This window comes from Aethalodelphis obliquidens, unplaced genomic scaffold (genome assembly GCF_003676395.1).
Source record: "Aethalodelphis obliquidens isolate GAN/ISIS:26980383/991018 unplaced genomic scaffold, ASM367639v1 scaffold4, whole genome shotgun sequence".
In the NCBI taxonomy this organism is placed as follows: Eukaryota; Metazoa; Chordata; class Mammalia; order Artiodactyla; family Delphinidae; genus Aethalodelphis; species Aethalodelphis obliquidens.
The window spans coordinates 10326033-10346457 of NW_020837948.1; the positions used below are offsets into that span (position 1 = coordinate 10326033).

General features: G+C 35.2%; 1 protein-coding gene across 1 annotated transcript in view; it reads right to left on the reverse strand.

Moving 5' to 3' along the window:
• ADAMTS19 (ADAM metallopeptidase with thrombospondin type 1 motif 19) overlaps positions 1-20425 on the reverse strand; it is a 279814-nt gene that overhangs the window by 114685 nt on the left and 144704 nt on the right. Inside the window, exons 9-10 of the mRNA XM_027098568.1 lie at positions 14504-14644; positions 12934-13084 (exon numbers count right to left, since the gene is read on the reverse strand). Of these exons, the coding sequence (XP_026954369.1) occupies positions 12934-13084; positions 14504-14644 (292 nt within the window). The remainder of the gene's footprint in view (positions 1-12933; positions 13085-14503; positions 14645-20425) is intronic.

The following is a 20425-nucleotide window of genomic DNA, read 5'->3' on the forward strand; positions in this document are numbered from 1 at the left end:
CTCAGTGGGCATATTTCCCTTGTTATCAGTCATTTTTACCTCAGTATGAATAAGTTCTAGGTATCCAGAATACATTTAACTTTTTCTAGGGAAAAGTTGAGGGAACAAACAAAAAATAGTGAGATAAAACAGCATAAACACAATACTGAAAGAAGAGAACTCTATACTTGTGGCCACCCAGAGACAGATAAAGAGGCAAAACTACCACATTCTTAAGGACTTTCTATTTCTATAGGATGGCTGAAGTTTTTAGATACAAGCATGTTATTAACAAATTACACAGAAATATCAAATCCATGCGGCATACTTAAAGCGACTGGAGTAAACTATCTTGAAGATGATAGTGTGACTACCTATCCAGATATTTGGAGTAAAGGCTGGAAGAAAGCAGGTTGATAAGGACAGAACAAGTAAGTGTTGATGTGAAAGACAGTCTTGAAAGGGTGAGAAGACCAGTCAGATGGGAGGAGGCATATAAGGGTAGGGAGTAGGGAACAAGATTTTAAAGACAGAAAAACCTGTCAGATCCTGAATGCCAGGACTCCATATTTGGAGGAAAAAAGAAATCATTCAGCAGTTGACCAGCAGGTTGATAAGATAAAAAGGTTATTTTAGGGGGTTTACTCTGGCCTTGGTGTTCAAAACAAACTGAAAATCACTGTAAAGTTAAAATTAACTTATGACTCAAATCTACTAAATACTTTGGGAATCATAAATTTAAACTAAGATTTCAAGCAGGTCTATTACAACTGTCCGAATTTGTTACAACTCCCCAAATATTATTTTCCTATTCTTTCTTTATTTAAAAATTTAGATTTCTGAAATGTTTGTAAGTTCTTGAAAATTCAATAGTCTATGGCAGGAGTGTGATATATTCTATTTACACTATTTTATGTGCTGTGACAGATAGTTTTTCTGCTTCAAAATATTTCATACAAATATATCTTATTATATTTAGGATATGATTTAGCTTAATTTCTTTGCTTTCATTTCACATATCATTTAGCAAAAATTCATCCAGGAACTAATTTTAAAGAATGCCTAAATGAAATAGCTTCTCTGCAATATTTTAGACTCTTGAAAATAAGCAGAGAGGTTAATTGTTTATTGTGTACTTTTGTGGACACATTTATATTTGAATTAATAGATATCTAACCTGAGAATTTTAGTTCCTAAAAGTTTTTATTTTTTTCTCCAAGACACTCTTGTTAATGATATTTTATAATTATGGGGTCAAATGCTGAATTTTCCACCAAAGAAGAATTTTGCTTTACTAATATTCAGTAAGGCTTAGTTGTGCTATAACATGAATTATTTTAGTCAAGTTCATTAGTTAACCAATGCATATCGAACTAAAAAGCAAATCTTGTCTATGTTGTAGTTTTAAAATCATACTTGCTTGTTGAACACTGTGGTGGTCTAAATTCTGACCTTCCACCATTATCTGCTGTTCAAAACAGCAGGTACTCTAACTGATTCTCACTTGAGGCACTGAGAGCATAAAAGCAAACCTGGCAGCTTTTCAAGATAAGCACAGTCATACAGAATATATCTCTCATAGAGGAGATCTCTTTACCCTTTATGTCCTACAGTTCTGGGAGTCTTTTGGTAAGTAAATTACAGCCTCATTCTGAAAGATAGCTCAGATTCAGGATTCAAACCAAACTGTAAAAAGTAAGGCAATAAAATAGTGAAGAAATGGAATGGACTGTTTTCTCCTTGAGAAGTGCAACATCTCAGATGCGTGATGTTAGAGCTATGTAATACCAAGCCCTTTCTTAAGAGGAGCAGGACTGGGTATTTTGTTAGAACCAAACACTCTGTATGTTACACAGGCCAGAGTCAAACCTTCTTTTCAACTTAATTACTGAAATCACTTACTATGTCAATTAAGAAAAGAACTTCAAAACTTAAAATGCTGTGTACAGGAATCCAGGACAGAAATGCACAACTCAGCATTCCTTGTAAACTAATAAAAATAATACAACATTCCTTTTTTATTCCTCTATAATAAGAAATGATCCTTAAAAGCATATATAAATTTGGATGTTTATCTCAAGAAGCCTTTTAAAAAGTTTATATGAAAAAAAATATTTTCAATGGAAAAATTTAAATGGACATGGATTAACTGTCCATGTATAGATATCATAAAATTTATCTTCAAAGACAACCTGTGTCCATGTCTGTCTTTATAGCAAATAGTTCCATTAAGATGTTTTGAATTTTATGTTAAAATAAAAAAATCTTAAGTGCATATGCATGGAAGTAGCAATTAAATCTCAGACATGTAACTCCTTGTTCATCCATAAATTATCTTTCAAACTACAATCTCAATAATGTAACATTTGATTGCAAGTGTAACTCAGTATGGAATAATATTTTCAAAAACAATCTTTTCTATCACAGAACAGTTTGGTATTATTAAGGATGGAAGAGGAAGAAAGTAAGGGAGAGAGAAAGAGAGGTATTAAAAAAATAGAATACGAAGACTCAAAAGAAATTTAAAAAACTGAAATCTAGTTTTTTATGAATACTAATAAAATTGAAAATCAAGAAAAAAAGAGAAGGCAAAAATAAACACTATTAGGAATAAAAAATGAAGGCATAACTACAGATGACATAAAGTTTAAACAGAAGTAGGAAGACATTATGAACAACTTTATGCCAAAAAACTTTAGAATGAATATGAAATGGAAAAATATTTTTAAAAAATTTACAAAAAACTTGCTAAGGGCTTCCCTGGTGGCGTAGTGGTTAAGAGTCTGCCTGCAGATGCAGGGGACACGGGTTCGTGCCCCGGTCTGGGAAGATCCCACATGCCACGGAGCGGCTAGGCCCGTGAGCCATGGCCGCTGAACCTGCACATCCGGAGCCTCCGCAACGGGAGAGGCCACACCAGTGAGACGCACGCTTACCGCAAAAAAAAACAAACAAAAAAACCCCCCAAAAACTTGCTAAAATGGACCTAAGAAGAAATAGAAAAGCTGAAACTATTGCCTAACCATAGAATAATTAAAAGTGACTGTTAAAAATCTTCCCACAAAGAATACATCTGACCCGAAAACTTAAATTGTCAATTTACATAAACTGTCTAGAGAACAGAAAAAGAAGCAATATTCCTAAACACACTTTATGATACTCAAACCAGAGAGGAGTTTTAAAAGAAAATGAAAATAGTGATCAACCTCATTTACAAACTTATATTTAAATATTCTACACAATTTTTAACAGACGGAATCCAGCAATCCATGAAAAAAGGTAGTGTACCATCATGATCATGTTGAGTTTTTCTTGGAATGCAAGGCTACTATAATATTAGAGATTTGATTAACATAATCAAGCACATCAAAAACTTCAAACTCTATGATTTTTGTATCTCTAGATACATAGCTTGTGACACAATTCAACATCCATTCATTTAAAAAAAAGTTAGCAAACTAACCACTGAGAACACATCTTCAAAATTAATGGACCTCTAGACATCTATAAAAATCTACGGCAAACATCGTTAAAACGCCGTGAAATGCTGAAAGTTTCCTTAGGAAAATAGCAAAGATGGCATCTTGGCACAAACATAAAAAATGTGAATACATGATGTATTCATAGTGGTAAGAGGAAAAAAATAACTGTCAATCTAGAGTCCTGAACTCAGCTAAAATTTTATTCAAGACTGAAGGTTAAATAAAGACTCTTTCAAGGAAACAAAAACTGAGTGTTTACCACCAACAGATCTTCCCAAAAGGAACTTCTAAATTGTGTATTTCAAGAAGAATATGACCTCATAGGAAAGGGCTGAAAACCACTTGTGATCAAAGAACCTGACAAAAGTGAGGATAAATCTAAATAAACATTGATTACATAAAGCAATAATAATTGGACTTTAGCCATTATTATTAACCTTTTTAGTGGGAAGAAATACTAAAAATCTAGCACATTTACATCTCAAAAACTTTATCCCTTAGCAGAAACGATTTGACCACTGACAGTTAAATATTTAAATTTGACGTCTTCTCTTTTACCTCCTTCACTCCATATACTTTATGACTGCTAGAGGTAGGTGTTGAGTAACAGACATGGGAAGAAAAATGTAGTCTATGCATAGCCAACAAATGAAGCAGCACGCTGCAAAGGATCCCTCAATAGAACACATCTTAGAGTGTTAAAGAAAATCAAGGAGTATGAAGAAATTTAGAGAAAGGAGAACTGTCAATACCTAGTTAATGAAGCCCCAAAGAAAAGAAAAAAAAGTGGGAAGGAACTATTTCAAATATTTGAAAGAAAAATGATCCAGAATTTCCTTGTGTGAAAGAGAAATATATTCCTCTTCTGGAATGGTGGAATAAGTTCCCAGAAGACCAACCCTCTGGCAGCTAACAACCATAAACTGTGGAACAAATGCAAAAAACAACTTCCTGGTGGTTCTGGAACGTGAACAAAGGCAGGTAAATTGTTTAGGGGAGCTGACTGGCATAAGTTGAGTTCACCATCTTTGTGGCTTTGACCTGATAGTGGTTTGTGGTCATGGTATGACACAATGGCTAAAGCAACATATGCCATTTTTTAGACGCATGAAGACAGAAACTGATGTAGTCAAAGCTGCCAAAACCTGAAGGGACAATCCCAAAAGGAAGAGAGTCAGAGAAGTTTAGGTCTTTAGGTGGCACCTGTACCATACATGCAAGGGACACACCCCAAATAGCCCAGATAAGGAAAGAGTGAGCTGATCCAACATATGAGGTGCTATCCACAGTAGGCAAGATAGTTTCCAGTTTGAGTCTAACAAACTTAATTCCCTGTGAAAACAAAAACCAAAACACTATTTGGAGGAATATAACAGAATCCAGAGTATCTGCTGCAACAGGGGTCAGCTAACTCTTTCTGTAAAGTGCCAAATAGTACACAGTTTAGGCTTGTGGGCCACACGATCTCTGTTGCAACTATTCATCACTGTCATTGTAGTTTGAAGGCAGCCAAAGAGAACATGTGAACAAATGGGGATAACTGTGTGCTAGTAAAACTTTATTTACAAAAATAGGCAGCCAGTCCCTACCCCATTGTTTGCAAAAAATTAATGTATTAATATATAATATGTTAATGTATTAATATTATAGAATAAAAACATATGTGTACACAAATAATCATTCACAAATCTTCTGAGTAGGCTTACTCATAATAGCTAACATCCCAGATGTCTACTAAGAGGTGAATTGATAAACAAAACAGTATATACCAGTGGAATACTATGCATCAAGAAAAAAGAACTAATTACTCATACACATAAAAAGATACAAAGAATGTCTGACTTTTGAATGCAGAGGAAAATTTGGTTTCTCCAACGTAAAGTAGGAGAGGAGAACAAGAGTAAAAAGTAGAGCATAGGGCTTCCCTGGTGGCGCAGTGGTTGAGAGTCCGCCTGCTGATGAAGGGGACACGGGTTCGTGCCCCAGTCCGGGAGGATCCCACATGCCGCGGAGCGGCTAGGCCTGTGAGCCATGGCTGCTGAGCCTGTGCGTCCGGAGCCTGTGCTCCGCAACGGGAGAGGCCACAACAATAAGAGGCCCACATACCGCAAAAAAAAAAATAATAAAGTAGAGCATAAATAAGAAACACAAACACAAAATAAGCTGACAATAAAAATCCTAAAAAACATTAATTTAAATCAATGTAAAAAATGTTAAACTAGCTGATGAAAGTACCAAAAAATGGTTACATTGGTTTAAACAGAAAAATATAAAATCTAGCAATTGCTCCTCTCTAGTAAACATACCCATCTATCCATACCCATATTTGTATTTATGTTTTATTTGGAAAGGTTGAAGATAAAGATGTGACAAATATTAGCCAGGATAATGGTTTTAATGCCAGAGAAAACAGATTTTAAGACACAAGTCATAAAAAATGCAGAAGAGAAAAACAGATCAACAGATGAAAAACCATAAATATGTATGCACCTATAATATAATTCAACATTATATAAGGTAATAGCTGACAGAAATACAGGGAAAAATAAATAAATCAATAGTTTGAGTGGGATATTTTAACACGTCTGTCAGTTACTAATGGATCAATCAAACCAAATAAGCAAACAGGTATTTTGAATAATAATATACTTCATCTATAGTGACAGATAATGCACTTCAAAAACCACACATTCTTCAGCTGAAGACCTAAATACACATTTCTCCAAAGAAGATATACAGATGGCCAACAGGCACATGAAAAGATGCTTAATAGCTAATTAGTAGAGATATGCAAATCAAAACTACAATGAGGTATCACCTCACACCGGTCAGAATGGCCATCATCAAAAAGTCTACAAATAATAAATGGTGGAGAGGGTGTGAAGAAAAAGAAACCCTCTTACACTGTTGGTGAGAATGTAACTTGGTGTAGCCACTATGGAAAACAGTATGAAGGTTCCTTAAAAAACTAAAAATAGAGTTACCATATGATCCAGAAATCCCATTCCTGGGCACATATCCGGAAAAAACTCTAATTTGAAAAGTTACATGCACCCCAATGTTCATAGCAGTACTATTTACAATAGCCAGGACATGGAAGCAACCTGAATATCAATTGACAGATGACTGGATGTAGAAGATGTGGTGTGTGTATGTGTGTGCGTGCGTTTGTGTATATATACATATATAAATATATATATATATATATATATATATGATGGAATATTATTCAGCCATAAAAAAGAATGAAATAATGTCATTTGTGGCAACATGGACCTACAGACTATCATAGTAAGTGAAGTAAGTCAGACAGAGAAAGATAAATATCATATGACATCACTCATATGTGGAATCTAAAAAAATGATACAAATGAACTTATTTACAAAACAGAAAGAAAACAAACTTACGTTTACCAAAGGGGAAAGAGGGGAAGGGATAAATCGGGAGTTTGGGTTTAATGGATACACACTACTCCATATGAAATAGAGAAACAACAAGGACCTACTGTATAGCACAGGGAACTATATTCAATATCTTGTAATAACTATAATGGAAAGGAATCTGAAAAAGAATATATATATATATATATATATATATATATATATATATACACATACACACACAAAAAAAACCAAAACAAAAACAGCACAACTTAATTGGAGAACTTGATGGATTCAACCACTTCAAAATTTTAAAATGACATTGTATAAAAAGTTAACACACAATGACATACTTTAAGGAAGTGTCACCTAGAATATAGAATATAGAAAGAACTCCTGCAAATCAGCAAGAAAAACAGAAAGTTTAAAAAATGGGCAAAATGGGGCTTCCCTGGTGGCGCAGTGGTTGAGAGTCCGCCTGCCGATGCAGGGGACACGGGTTCATGCCCCAGCCCGGGAGGATCCCACATGCCACGGAGCGGCTGGGCCTGTGAGCCATGGCCGCTGATCCTGCACTTCTGGAGCCTCTGCTCTGCAACGGGAGAGACCACAAAAGAAAAAGGCCAACGAACAAAAAAAAAAAAAAAAAAAAAAAGGGCAAAATGTAAATAGGCAATTTACAAAGATAGAGACCTAAAACATAAAAGCCCACGTCAATAAGAAGGCGTGAAAAAAAATTAGTCCTAAGGAAAAAAATTAAGGAGCTAGATTATCTAGACAAATAATGTGCCATCAAACTCATGTGCTCACATACCGTGTAGGACTAAAGCTCAAAGAATAGGATGAAACTTTGATTAGATGGCAAAACAGGCAGACTCAATTCCTGGTAGCTTTAACCCACCATAACTTTATTGATCTTATAGGAAGAAAGGACAATAAAAATCTTCAACTTCACCAATCTTAACAACATGATTTATCAATGATACTGTATTAGTTGCCCAAACAACTACTTTCCATCAAGGGATATTTCATGCTTTTTTAGTCCTAACTCCTATTGCCTCTGGAATTTCACAATGCCAAATCACAGAGACTCAGTCTTCTAGAATTCTTCATAAGGTACTCATTTCAATGCCAGCGTGTTCATTAGATCAAATGAGAGATTTTAGAAGTCCTACATACTTTGATATATTAAGTCGATATAAGAGAAATGTAAAACTGGAACTTTACGTGGTATTTTCACTTTAAGTCATCATATGATTCAATTACACTAGAAAGTTTTCGATACAATATAATATGTATGCAACTCACATTGTGCCTAGTCCAAAACCAAAGGCAGAACCTTAAGTTTCCTGGAGGTCTTCATTTTTTTTTTTTTTTTTTTAAGCAAACTTCCTTCTCATTCAAATAATGTAACTCTCAAGCAGCCACTTCTTATTGGTTCTAAGGAAACACCCATACCTCTGTATTCTTAGCCAGGCTAAGTAATTTTAGGCAGCTATTAAGATAACTTGATGCAGTTGTAGCTGGCTCAGCCACAAGATGCCAGATGGCCTAGAGGCACCAAATGCTTAGGACTCAGGAATAAGGTCAGTCGAGAAGTTAGCATATTCATACAGAAGAGTGAGCAATTATTGCTGAGGGTCGAGATGTTTCACAAACATCTCTACAGCTATGCCTTTAAACATTTTGCAGATGTAAGCTGCTATCCTAAGGGTAAATTTAGATCATTAATTAGATCAGCATGTACATAATGTTGGAGTCCCTAGTGCTTGTATATAACTATTTGTCAGTAAGAATGGAAGAGCAATATCTAATTCAAATACTATGGGCCAACTACCATTGTCTCATATTGTACCAGAAACACACACGTTGAAAAGTTGCTGCAAATCCTTACTCCATGCAGCTCAACACTGATTTATAACTGAATGGAGATATAAGATGGACATACGGATGCCTGATTAACTCATGTGTAAGCTGTGAAACATAAGCTACATACCCTTATAGGTTGTTATTTATGGAGCCATTGAATTAATATTTTAGATGGTTATCTTCATATTTTCTGGACATATTATATATCTAAGAATCAACTATTTCTATGAGTAAAATTTTAGAGTTATTATTCCATCATTCAGTTGATTCACTTATTAATTTAACAAATACTTATTGAGCACTCTTTTAGGTGCCAGAGGTACAGTGATAAAAAGGACTGACAACTCTTTTGATGTTATGGAGCTTGCCTTCTAGGAGGTTCGTTTTGTATAAAGTCTAGACGACAGACTGGTAGACATGGCGACTTCACGCGTATCCCCTTGAAAGTGTACGTGAGTGGCTTAACGCGCTGAACTATTCTATCTTCTACACTTATAACTACTTCCCCTTATATTTTTAATTTCTACTTCCTTACCCTCAGGTGTTCAGGGATGTCAAGAAAGCATCAAGTAATAGTGTCCCAAACCCAGCGGGAAAAACATAGCAATTGCATATTCTCAGACTTCATTTTACTCCCCTTGTCTTCAGCTTTTGGAATTTCTAATCATTTCCACTTTGAAAAATGTCTTCACTTAGCCTCCAAGATCTTACTTTCTCTTGGTTCGATTCCTACCAATAGACTTCTTCAGAGTTTTAATTGTTGCTTCCTCCTTATTTTCCTAACCTCTAAATATTGTAGTGATTAAGTTCTCACTCTTCGAATTTTTCCTCTTCTAACTCATTTCCTAGTGTCATCATTTAATATCATGTCTTCAGTATCTCCTACTTGTTGAGGACTTCAAGATAGATATCTATTCTGGACCTACAAACATCTCTAGTTGGATGTCCAACTGACATCTTAAACTTAAAATATGAACCTAACTCCATGCCAGTGCATTTGCTTTCTGTTTCTTCTTGCTACATTTTTCCCAAGATAAATGCATGGCTGGCTACCGAACTTCCTTCAGATTTCTAAACAAATGTCACTTGCTTTAGGAAGCCTTCCCAGATCATCCTGTATAAAATAGCACCATTCCTACCCTCCCATCCCTGGTTGTATTCCCTGTCTTTGTTACCTGAACTTATACTTCTCTAAAACACTTATTACTAACTGACATATTATATATGTATGTACTTATTGTCTGTTTCCCCAGCTAAAATTAAGCTCCATGAAGCTGGGGGTTACTTCCTACTGTGTTATTAGTACACAGAACAGCACCTGGAAAGTAGCTGGAACTCAATAAATATTTATCAAATCAGTGACTGAATTTTTAAATAATCTCTTCTGTGGCTCTATCTACCTATTTACCTACCTACCTACCTACCTAATTTCTATGCTTTGCAAGCTGCACTCATTTGGGATGGAAATGATGATTTTTCAAGGTGGTATCAGAATGCTGTTTCGGATTTTAGAATGAAAGAAGTCCAGCCTCTTAGCCCTAAGAGACTTCGAAAGATAACATAGCTCCATTTCTTGTTCTATAGAGTGTGGCTTACAAAGAAAAAGAGTTTTGACTAACGTTACACAACTAATGAGAGGCAGAACCACTGTTAGAGCCCAGGCTTCATGCCTTTCCAGCCAGTGCTCTCCAACCAAACCCCTATTAGGAGGCATTGCTTCTCCTTGGCTGCCCACAGCAGCCCAATCCTTTCTGGCAGTATTTTAAAATTGTCCTTAATGAAGATTACACACAGATAGAACTAGAGAAAAATCTGGTTTTATGAATAAAAATGTCACATATAGATAATTTCAGGGGAAAAAAGGAGAACATTTCTGGATACTTAAGACCTAAAACTTAATTCTGTTTGTGCAAAATGCCTAGTTTAAAACAAGGCAACATCCTAGGATATTAAGAAACGGATTTAATATCCCCTAACAAATAGTTATACTTTCAGAGGTGGAGAAAAAATCCATGCAGGTAGGTTAGTGAGAAACAACCATATAAATAGAGCAAATAGCCTAAAAAAGTTTAAAAAATCAATTAAAATATTTCTTGACCCTGATGGTGTAGGTGCTGTAAGGGATAAAGCAAATTCAGTCTAAACACAGGATCTGATCTAAGGTTTTTCCCACACAAAGACACAAAGTAAAGAAGTTTGGATTCCATAAGAAGCAGTAGAGCATAGTGGTTACATATACTCTATTCTTTGGATTTGCATCTAACACTCCCTCTGCATAGATGTAATAACTTAATTGTGTTATTTAACTTCTACAGGCCTCAAACTGTTGATCTGTAAAACAGGACTAAATATCAACTATGGCATATAATTGTTATAAGAATCAAAATAGGTCATAAATCTAAATGATTTACACACTGTGGCATCCATTTTAGAGTTCAAAATATTGTGGAATGGTACTAGTAAAATTTAACTAACTGCAATATATAATTTAAAATAATTTCTAAAATTTTTAAAAATAGTATTTATGAAAAATGATCTGAAATTTACCAAAATCACTTTTGTAGTTGATCATTTGCTGAGTTTTTCTAACACTTGGGGTACTTCATAAAATATGAACAATTTTCATTGATCAAGTCTATCAATTTTCTGTACTACATGAACTGAAACCATCTCCTATGCAATAGTATGATAGTAATCATAGGCAGCCTACTCTGTTTTCCAAAACATGATAATTTCAGCATGTAGATGTGTTTACCTACAAAACCAAACTTGTGGACCTCAAAACATTCATTTTACCATGACGATTTAAGAAAGAAGATTGTGACCCAATTTTTGATTGTCTAAAAGTCCTTGGAGATGAGAGTAGATTGAACAAGATTGGTAGATGAGATCAGAGAGGTATTAGGACAGATAATACAAAGTCAACCTGGCTACTGCTGTAATTATCACACCCAATGCTAAGCTCCAAGGATCCTTTGGTCTGCCACATGTGAACCCTTGGGTGTCCAGTCACAATCACACACCTGTATCAGTTCCTCTTGAGGTCTAATATTGCCAGATGAGTATTACAGTCTATATATTCTTTCACATTTAATGGAGCTCCAACTTCTTCATACATTCACTTATTTTAATCTTAAGTCAAATATTCACTGAGTGCCTACCATGTGCTAGCCATTGGACTAGGTGCTGGAGAAACACTCTGCCCTCCTGGAGCTTACACACTAGGGTGGGAAATTAATAAGAGGAAAGTAACAAACAAGTGAATAACTCCTTTGATAAGAACAACGAAGCAGAGAGAGCATATGTCATAATGCTGTATAACCTTTTCCTTATAATGAATTTTAATTATTCTGCCAGTAATCCAAGACAGCATTATCTTCAACAAAGCCAAACTCCTTTGAGGCAATCACAGAAACTTAGGTACAGTGAAATACAGCTCTCAATTCACTCTAAGCATGATTATCAGTTGAAGCCTGAAATACAAAGTGTGCGCGAGTATGTGTATTGGAAAGAGGTAGGAAGAAATGGGCAGCTAGGGGATGAGCTTCAGGAAGACAGAAGAAAAGAAAAAAGGAAGGGTAAATAGAGCTAAATTCTTACATCAATTATGAAGGTCATTTTGCTCAATCTTTCAGATTTTAGATTTTTCTAGAATGGGACAATTGGCCTCTCAGAGTAACTAGTGACTGAATACTAATATAAAGACACTGCTTAGTTCAACATCAGACGTTTACCCTTTTCCTTTAGTTTAACTATTTAGAAATGTACTCTCTAATTTTTATTCCTATAGAACATATTTTTAACAATTTATTTTCAGAGTTAGAAGATATAATCCTTCCTCCAAAATTACATGTTCATATATCATTTTTATGACATTTTCACCCGGTTACCTACCATGTAAGCAAGTAAGAGATTTAAAACAAAAGCAACGAACTGGCATAATGCAAAGACTTTTCTGACTTCAGTGCCATTTTTGAAGTAGAAATTCTTGGGTCATTCCTTCCTGGCTTTAATTAAATACCGACACCTATTTCTATCACTTTCAAAATGTTAGGGGGAAAATGCAGAAACCTTTTCTTAGAAAATCCTCCTTTCCAATACTGGGATGCTTTGAAGCTACAAACTCTAAAATAAAGTCATCTTCCCCTCCTCCAATCAATACTTCTAAATAATGGATGTGAACATACACTTAAAAAAAATCCTACCTGGATACAACTCTTACCTGCATCTCTTGACAAAAGGAAGCCAATGGCCCAAAGAGAATCTGACATTGCTCGTCAGCAGTGTATGTCATCTCTGGCAACTTGGAGGGAACCATCACGGAATTGACACTCTGGGGATTTGTCTGTAGCAAGCAGTTACTGGCCTTTGACCTGGCGATATGCAGATATGTGTAACATTTTGAGTTATATGCAAAAAGTTGTTATAATTAGTTAACACAGCAACAGGAAACATTTCGATACTACTAAAATATGTTCTTACTTTTATTTATAAGCTCTTCTATTGAATGCTCATAGAAATTATCCCATGTATGAGATTCATTTGTTTATAATTATTATGATAAACCTAATAATAAAAAAAGTTCAAATTAACAGGACTTTTTGTTTTTAAAGATCTTTCATATGGATTAACTCAGCTAATCTACATAACACTGTGAGGTGGTTATTATTTTACATATTTATAAGATGAAGAAGCTCAGAGAGTAACTTGTCCAAAAGTAATGTATGAAGGTAAGAAATCAACTATATTCTGGGATTTAAGGAATCTATGGAAAGCATTCTCAAGTGACTATTAATAGTGTGAATATTTTTCTACTTGACATTGTACTACAACTTCCATTTATGGGGTAAAATTTAATTTTATCATAGTTCTGATTCACGAGAAGACAACTACACAAAATCCTGCACTCATTAGGGCCTACTGAGGGGCTACTGTTGCAGTGACAAAGAGGATGCCCAGACTCTACTGCACATATTTCTGGAAAGAGTTATAGTAATGTAATAAATATATTTTAGTAGATTCTAATATTCATTTGACAAAAAATTAGCTTGACAATTTAAATGGCATGGAAAAAGAAATTTGTGTAGTGAATTTAGCTAGTTAGATGTTCCTATATTTCTTACTTAGACTTTTGGATACTTTAAGCATCTCTCACTCACTAATTGGGACTTTACATAACATCTATTGGTACTGTTTCATCTTCCCCTTCTATTACTGAAGGAAAAAGTAAAGAACAGGGCTTTAACATGAAAATTAGAACAGGAATACTTTTTTTCATTTCCTTTTCCAACCAGGCAGAAGCTACGTATTACCAAAGCTGAAGGTTGAAAAGAGGAGAATCAAGGACTATTATAATGGTGAAAACTATGCATTGACATTAATGAAAAAAGATTCAGAGTGCAGAACTACCACAGTGGAAAGGTGGAGCTTTTGTTAAAGAGGTTCTTTATAACAACAGATATAGAGGGATGAACAATGAAAATGTTTCCACTGAGAAATTTTGAAGAGGCAATTAAATATTATGAAAGATTTTTTATCATTATAATAACTTTCAACCTTACAAATCACCTTGCCCATCCTCTTGTTTGAAAGTGTGGAAACTAAGAAACAAGTGGGTTAAATAATATGTCCCAGTTCGCACCATGAGTCAGTGGAGAACCAGGAGTGGATCCCAGCACGTTGATTCCTAATCTGGTGGCTGTTCCCCTCTGCCACACCACCCTCCCAGGTTGGTAGAGGAAGCAGGCACACATACACATTCATGACACAGCAACAGCTAGTGACCTCGGTACCTTAGAAATCTTTCCAAATCTTCCTTGCTACATTGGGACCACGAGACATCACCGAGATTTTGTCCTTTAATCCATTCACCAGACATGATATGAAGACCATCAGCACATGATGGGTGGTCATTGTCATGATTAATCCCCATGCTGATTTGGAATATAAAATTTAAAAATTACATTAGATAGATATTTTTAACCTGTTATTATACTTGCAATTAAACAACAGCTAAATAATTAAAATAATGGGAGAGAAATTCGTTTTTATTTTCTTTTTTATTGAAGTAGAGTTGAATCACAATGTTGTGTTAATTACTGCTGTACAGCAAAGTGACTCAGTTATATATATACACATTCATTTTCATATTCTTTTCCATTATGGTTTATCACAGGATATGGAATACAGTTCCCTCTGCTATACAGTAGGACCTTGTTGTTTATCCATTCTATATATAACAGTTTGCATCTGCTAACCCCAAACTCCCACTCCACCCCTCCCACACCCTCCCTTCCCCTTGGCAACCACTGGTCTATTCAGAGAGAAATTAGTTTGTTTTTTTAAAAAAATTTTTTTGATGTGGACCATTTTTAAAGTCTTTATTGAATTTGTTATAATATTGCTTCTATTTTATGTTTTGGATTTTGGCCACAAGGCATGCGGGATCTTAGCTCCCTAACCAGGGATCGAACCCACACTCCCTGCATTGGAAGGTAAAGTCTTAACCACTGGACTGCCAGGGAAGTCCCGAGAAATTAGTTTTAAAGGTCAACATAACATTAGATTTCAGACTGATTTATTTTTTAAATTTTATGGTCTATATTAAAGGTCAATGTTTTCACTTAGTAAAAAACATTCTCCCAATCAATCTAGTAAATAACATGCTTAGTTCACCTGTATCAAAATGATCTATAGATATATTTTTGACATAGTAGCAGGTATGAAGCACATAGAAGTGGTAAGTTTCTATTCAATCACACTAGATTCTTGCTCTTGCCTAAAGATCCTTTATTCATTCCTTTTATCAAATCCGAAAACACATTAAAGTATTATTTTTCCTCAAGTGCTTCACGAGATAGTCTTCCTCCACTCATCATAAAACACAAACTGTCCCTGGGAAACCTGAACACTCTCGGCCATCTTCATCTTTTCTACTGAATCCTGAATCTGTTGCTCCAAGTTGTAACTCTATTCTAAAACTCTGACTTATCTTTTGATGGACGTATTAGAAGACTGTTAAATTCAGTATGTCTAAAAGCTGCCCTTAATATTTTCTCTTTCAAACCTCTCTGTACTCCTGAATCCTTTTTCTCGCTTGTTCTCTTTTGTGTGCCTTTGCTAGCCCAAGAATCTTCAGGTCATCATTTATTCCTTCCTCTCCCAAATTATCACCCAATTATTTACTAATTGTTAGGGGCAAGCCCTGCTAATCTACTTTCTAAATATTTCCTTCAACTGTTATTTCCTTTCAATTCCTTCTGTTACTATTAAAGAGGATTATAAAAATATTTAATCCTGAAAATTACTATGGCATTCTGAGTGGGTTCTGTGCTTCTAATCTTTGGCAACATTCTCCCTTTTCCTCCTGCCCTGCTCCAGTAAGATCTATTTAAAAACACAATCGGGCTGCCTTTCATCTGCTTTTCCATTACCTATATAGGAATTTCCAGCTCCTTAACATGGTACACAGTTTCTTAATCTTCTTCCAAGCCATTTATTGCATTTCTTTTCAGCAAGAGCAAATGATCTGTAGTTTCCCAAACATTATGTTGCTCCTTATTCTCTTGCATTTTCTCTGTGTCATATACCATAAAAAAGGGGCTTATAAGCTTGAATTAAACAATTCTATGAGGTAGGAACTATTATTATAATAATATAATACCCTTTCTTCTGATGAGAAGTAACTTTCCCAAGGTCATACAACAAGAAAGTGGAAAGTAGTGATGTTTGAATTGAGGAGTCTGGCTCTAGAATCATGTGACTAACCACTGAAGTCCATTCCCTCCCTGACCCTATCCAAAGTGCCTTGCCTTCAACACCTTTCCCTGGATAAATTCTACTTGATCTTCAAGATTCACGTAGATTACTTTCACGAGGTTTTCTTTTACTAAACTCCCACCTCACCTACGGGAACTGTCTCTGTTTTCCCAACACAGGATTCTGTGAACAACATTACTACAGTATTTTCTACATTGTACTCTATGTTTTTACTCTTGGTTATCTCTCCAGTTTCTTGAGGATAGGAACTTACTCATTGCTCTAAGATCCTGGCATATGGGAACCATACTCTATAAATGGTATTTAAATGTTGAACCAAGTCAGCATGTATTTGGGTTGGCCAAAAAGTTCGTTCGGGTTTTCTGCAAGAGGTTATGGGAAAATACGAATGAACTTTTTGGGCAACCCAACAGAATCACTTCTATTTCAGTAAAAGTTGCATATAATCTCCTATGAATTCTCATAATGAGGACATTAAAATAACTGTTTGTGAGAGAGTTAATACTGAAGAAGTAGAAAGAGGAAAGCTTGGTTTTGCACATGTTAAGTTTGAGATGATGGCAAGATAGTCCAGTGCTCCCTTTTCTCATTGTGTAATGATCTAGATAATAAATAGTCTTTCATAAAAATTTTGTGAAAAAAAAAAAAAAAAATTTTGTGAACAGGAATATATATATGATATTTTAAAATACTAATAAAAGAATATTGTTATAGAAGTTGCTAAAGGAAATTACAACTATACTACCTACATTTTCTCATATGAAAATGAAAATTTTCAAGACTACTGAACTACATTTTTGGTTAAATAAACTAAAGATTTAAATCAAAATGGTTAGATTTAATGTTTTTGAAAGAAGAAAATGATATAGATGGAATTAATTAATTTATGAAGAAGAGTAATGAATTAAAAGTTCATTATGTTTGCTAACTTGAAGATTATGGAAATTATATAAATAAAATTTAAAATATACTGTTGAATATCATCCTTCACTTTTAGTGTTACAAAAATTCACCTATATGATACACCATATTTCTCTTTCCTTGTCTAACTAACGTCCTTAAAAAGGGTTTGTATCAATACATATTAATAGAATGACTGACAGAGAACAGGAAGAAAAATGTTTTCATACTTTGAAGATAAAGAGAAAAAGTAAGACATGATATGGAGTAGGTAGGGGCCAATTCACTTACTGAGGGGTAGAGTGAAAGACGTAGGAGTTAGATTTGAATCATGTGTCTCCCCCTTATTCATGTGACCAGAGGCAATTTAAATAATAATAAAGGAATAAATGTGCCTCAGTTTCCTCATCTGTTAAATATACTTTTCTGACTGGTTGTGAAGGTTACATGAGGATGATATAAAATGCCTGGCACAGTGCCTGCAATACAGCAGGAACCCATAACCTTTTTTTTTTTTTTTTAAACTGGGGCAGTAAATCAGAGAAGTTTTATCCTATCTCTCTAATTTGTCAAAAAAACACAGAGATAACCATCATTAAAGGCAATCTGCTGTATTGGCTGACTTTCATGAAAGTGGGGATTTAAGAAAAGCCAAGTAAATAATAATGGCAAGAAGTTACTTTGTCTGGATGTTAAATTAAAATAAGAAATTGTAAATATGCCACAATCTCCCAGATTGATAAAGACGCCTAATGCACTGACTGTACGGTTCCAATGCCGCCCCTGCCTGCATCACTGTCTCACCTCCCCCAGGGATTCTGGCTGCAGCACACATTGCCGGGTGACCCTGTTACAACAACAGCCACTTGCCATGTGGAACATACTCAACTCTCCCATCTGTGGTGGTGCAGTCTTTCAAACCATACACAAATGCTATTATTTTTGAAAGGCAACTGGTCTTTTTCAGAAATAATAAAACTTCTTAAATAATGTGTCCATTTGAGAGAAGGAGAGGGACTCCTTCCAAGATTTAGCAATTTGGACATTTTCCCAAAGCAGTGTAATGTTATTTTCCAAATTGGGAAGATTACAACTTCTCATGCAGATGATCATTTTCCTTTTGGTATCCTGATTCTCATGTAAGAAATTAGCTACAGCCATGGAGAGATCTGGTGATACAAGCGTTGTTTACCATTAGTTAAATTTTCCTAAAGCTATTTAACTTGTAACAGAAGTTATCATTAAATTGGGACAGGGTTTTTTTTTTTATAACCACACATCTGGAACTATCAGGAGACACTGCTTAGTACTGATCCTACAGATTTGAAATAAAACAACTGTGAACCTTTATTTGCGCCAGTCACTATGTTAATCATTTACAATGATGATATCATTTAATCCTCACAATACCCCCAGAATGTTTCTGTTATCATGACTTCTATCTTACAGATTAGGAAGGTGCTGAGGTTAATAGCAGAGCTGTGACTCAGACCCAGGCAGTCTGATGGGTCAAAAGAAGTGAACGTTAAATCACCAAACTATAGATCAAAAGTATCCATTTACATATAAGGTTTATTTTCTGAATAATTTTAAATGTCTCCTCTCTGTTAGCAGAAACGCACCTTCACACATACAGTCCCATAACCAAGTCACATGCACTGCGTGGAAAACATTCTCGAAGTAAGACATTAGCAACACCTCTCCTCACACTGTGCAACTGAGCTACATTTTAATAATCTCAGTTTAAATTCACTTTGACAAAGAGCCTTGGGCAAATAAACTCTCCACTAACATTGTACATGGTTGTCAAGTCAACTGAGAAAATATTTTTATCTTATAAAACTTCTCAACTTGTTTAAAAGTCTCTGCCAGGAAGTTTTGTGATATCCTGCGGAAAGCTGGAGAAGCATTTGGATTTTGAAGATGGTCCCTTTTGATGTTTAAAGAGTCAGAGAAGAGAACATTTATGAATTCACTCACATTTTTTGGATAATTTGGAAAGGATCCAATTTGTAAACAGTCATATTTTAAGAGAGTAAACTTTTTTGTGCTGAATACATTAAACATTTTGTCACAATATCTTACTTTCCACTAAAAGCCACATATTATATAGAAAAAATTAATTTATAAAAGGAAACAAACTATCACAAATGACATGTAATTTCATACCATTCAGTGGCTATATCTGATTTGATGTAACTTCACTCCTGTGTACTCATGGAAAAAAGCCCAACATTAAGAAATATGAGACATTTTCGTTACTTTTTATATTTTAAATCATTTCACTTTGCACAAAACAAATATGTACTTCCACTGGTAAGTCAAGAGGCAATGGAAAGTAAGTCAGCATCAAGATAAAAAATCAGAGGTCAAAAAATAAAGTAGGGGTACAAAAGGAGATTCCTTTTGACTTTGCTGTGTGTTACACGACAGTTTTATCTAGCAATTCAACAAATACTTGTTAAGAACACACTAAGTGCTAGGCACTGTACTGAGTTGGGGTCGTAAAAATGAGTAAGATCCAGTTTTTACCCTCAAGGAGTTTATCATATACTGGGGCTGGAACACTCCATCCCTTGCCCTCATGCAGCTAAAAGATGCCTGGATCCTGTCCTTCTACGTTCCATAAAGCTCTCCCACCCATTCCTCCTTTTCCAACACTACTTCCATCAACCAAGACAAGAGGTGACTTTCTTCACTTCTGGATTGTTGTTCTTCACTTCTGGATAACCCCTTCACACCTGGCCTTAACTCTTTGCCTTATTAAACAATTATTTAATTATTTAAATTCCTTATGAAAACATTAACAAAAATGAGTTCCCTAGGTAAAATCTTTCAATTTTCCTTGGCAAGCAACGATACTGAAAAAGTGAATAATGAACCAAAGGGCTGGTTAAAATGCAGATTCCTGAGCTCTACCCCAACCGATTAAAAGAGGCCTAAGGGCTTCCCTGGTGGCGCAGTGGTTGAGAGTCCACCTGCCGACGCAGGGGACACGGGTTCGTGTCCCGGTCCGGGAAGATCCCACATGCCGC